A 2,874-nucleotide genomic window follows, 5' to 3' on the forward strand; every position below is an offset into this window, starting at 1 on the left:
CATGACAATCAAAACAAATGCCAACAGATAATGAAAATAGATATGGTTGAAGTTGAACCAATAACTGAAGAGGTGCTTCAAACATTTGATTTTATTCAAGTGGAAGGACAAAGCATTATAGAGATTGACAACGAACAAGATTTGGGTATTCAAGTCGTAGAGAGAGCACCAGTAATAGAAGAAGTTGCTAAAAAACCTCTACTCAACTAACTAGATGAAGCTCAAATTCAAAACAAAAAGAATCCCCAACTACGATATTAAGAGAAAATACTTTGTTGGATGAAATAAAAGTGGGATCAATATTTGACAAAAAGAAGAGTATAATTAACTGTTTTTTGAATATAACAATTAAAGGACATTTTAAATTCAAGGTTGTTAGATTAAGCTCAACAAGATATTCGTTGAAATGCAATGATGATAGTGTGGGTGGTGTGTGTGCGCTTTCGGAGTTAAAGATTCAACACTGTTCAAGATAATAAAGATTAAGAAAAATTATGACTGCTCAGTTAACACTATGAAAGCTAATCAAAGGCATACAACTTTAAAGTTTATTAGTGGTTACATTATTGACAATCTTCGAGACCCAAGGTTTGAAGTTACACCAGCTTTTGTCATGGCAGAAATGCAAAAATTACATGGACTAGACATTGGGTATCACAAGGCGTGGCGTGCTATTCAACGTGCTTCAGCTTTAATAAGAGGAACTCCTGAAGAGAATTATAAATTATTGTCTTCATACTTGTATATGATAAAAAGTAAAAACCCGGGAATATATACTAACATAAAGATAGACGAGAACAACAGGTAAACAATCAAAAAAGAAATTATAAGTCTGTTTTATAAAATTTAGGATATGCTGTCCTTCACTAGTGAAAAGGTTAGAGGACGTGATGTCCTTAACTTTGATGTGTGCAGTCAAACAGTTAAGGACACTTGGTTCTTAACTTAGAGTTGCAAGTTAAAAAATTAAGGACTGCCTGTCCTTAACTTTTGAGCTTGTAACTCTAAGCTAAGGACCAAGTGTCCTTAACATTTGAGCTTGTTAGTCTAACTTCAGGACTACATGTCCTAAACTTTTGGACTTGTAACCTGAATTTCAGGACTACATATCCTTAACTTCTGTTAACCTTATGTTATACTGTATTTTCAGGTTTTTTTATATGTTTTATGCATATGGATCATCAATAACTGGTTGGAATCATTGTAGACCAGTGATTGCTGTTGATGCAACTTTTTTGAAGTCAAAATTTCGTGGTGTTTTAATGATTTCAGTTTCAAAGGATGCAAATAACCAAATTTTTTCACTAGCCTTTGGAATTGCAGAATCTGAAAATAACAATTCCTATGGTACTTTAGTGAGCTTCGCAATGCAATTGGCAGACGTGAGAATTTAAATTTTTTATCAGGCAGGCATCAAGCTATTGCATATGGCATTGCAAAGGTATATCCTGAAAGTCACCATGGGATTTGTATCTATCATTTGGAACAGAACCTAAAGCGAAGGAAAGTGAAAAGTGAGGCCATAAAACTTTTCCAAAGTGCTTCAAGAGTATACAGGCACAAAGAATTTGATCTATACATGTCAATATAACAAAAGTAGATAAGAAGACTTATGACTACTTGATGGAAGAACCACCGAAAAGGTGGGCACGTTCTTGTAGTCCACGACGAAGATATAACATGCTCACAACAAACATAGTTGAGTCAATGAATTCTGTGCTATTAGAAGCAAGGGAGCTGCCTATATTAAGAATGATGGATTTCATCCTAGTGAAGCTACAACGTTGGTTTCATGAAAGAAGAAATGAAGCAGAAGGAACTTTTTATGACGTTTCTTGTTGGGTAGAAGAGGAATTGAAGAAAATGATAGATTTAGCATTTACTTTGAATGTAAGTATTATGTTCTTTGTTTAGCTTATTATTTTAATGATAATTTAACATAATATACTAACTTATAATTTTTCAACATTGAAGTCTGCCCTGTTGATTCATGGCGTTCTAGAGTTGAGGAAGAAGGAATTACTTTCTTAGTGGACTTAAACAAAAGAACATGTGATTGTTTTTAGTTTCAATTTGATGAATTACCATGCATACATGCAATTGCAGCTATCGAGAAGAGAAACATCAAGAAGTCCAGCTTTTGATCGCACTGGTACTTAAAGGAATCTTGGCTGAAAACATATAAAAGACAAATGCATCTTGTAGGACATACTAATTCATGGATTGTACCAGGGAGTGTTAAGTCACAAATTATTAAACCTCCAGATTTCAAAGTGCCACCAGGTAGAAGGCAGAAGAAAAGGCATATTCCAGCTACCGAGTCATCAAAAATAACATTCAAATGTGGTTGTTGCAGAAGAATTGGTCATAATAAAACAACTTGTATATATTCTCCGGCAGTCCATCCATTTTCAAGGAAGCATAGAGAATAGTAGGTATATACACTTATGTTTATCTACTCTTTTAAGTTTTTGCTATAAATTGGATTCATTTAGATTGTTTTTATTTGAGCAGATGTCCTGAATTTTCAAAGTTTCTTTGCGCTTACATGTTTTTTGTTTCTTTTGAGTTCCAAATTCAAAAGTTAAGGACAAGCAGTCCTTAACTTAGAGTTCCAAGTTTAAAAGTTAAGGACACTTGGTCCTAAACTTTGAATTCCAAGTTCAAAAGTTAAGGACACTTGATCCTTAACTTTGAGTTCCAAGTTCAAAAGTTAAGGACACTTAGTCCTTAACTTTGAATACCAAGTTAAAAAGTTAAGAACACTTGGTCCTTAACTTAGAGTTCCAAGTTGAAAAGTTAACGACATTTGGACCTGAAGTTTGAGTTCCAAGTTCAAAAGTGGACACTTGGTCCTTAACTTTGAGTTCCAAG

General features: G+C 33.9%; 1 protein-coding gene across 1 annotated transcript; it reads left to right on the top strand.

Moving 5' to 3' along the window:
- The first annotated feature begins 514 nt into the window (after positions 1-514).
- On the top strand, positions 515-2,031 carry LOC104236690 (uncharacterized). The gene is made up of 5 exons (XM_070158763.1): positions 515-804; positions 1,151-1,347; positions 1,407-1,514; positions 1,601-1,890; positions 1,975-2,031. The coding sequence occupies exons 1-5, from the start codon at positions 515-517 to the stop codon at positions 2,029-2,031; spliced, it is 942 nt and encodes a 313-aa protein (XP_070014864.1).
- The last annotated feature ends 843 nt before the right edge of the window (positions 2,032-2,874 follow it).

The sequence above is a fragment of the Nicotiana sylvestris genome, chromosome 10, assembly GCF_000393655.2.
Source record: "Nicotiana sylvestris chromosome 10, ASM39365v2, whole genome shotgun sequence".
NCBI classification, from domain to species: Eukaryota; Viridiplantae; Streptophyta; class Magnoliopsida; order Solanales; family Solanaceae; genus Nicotiana; species Nicotiana sylvestris.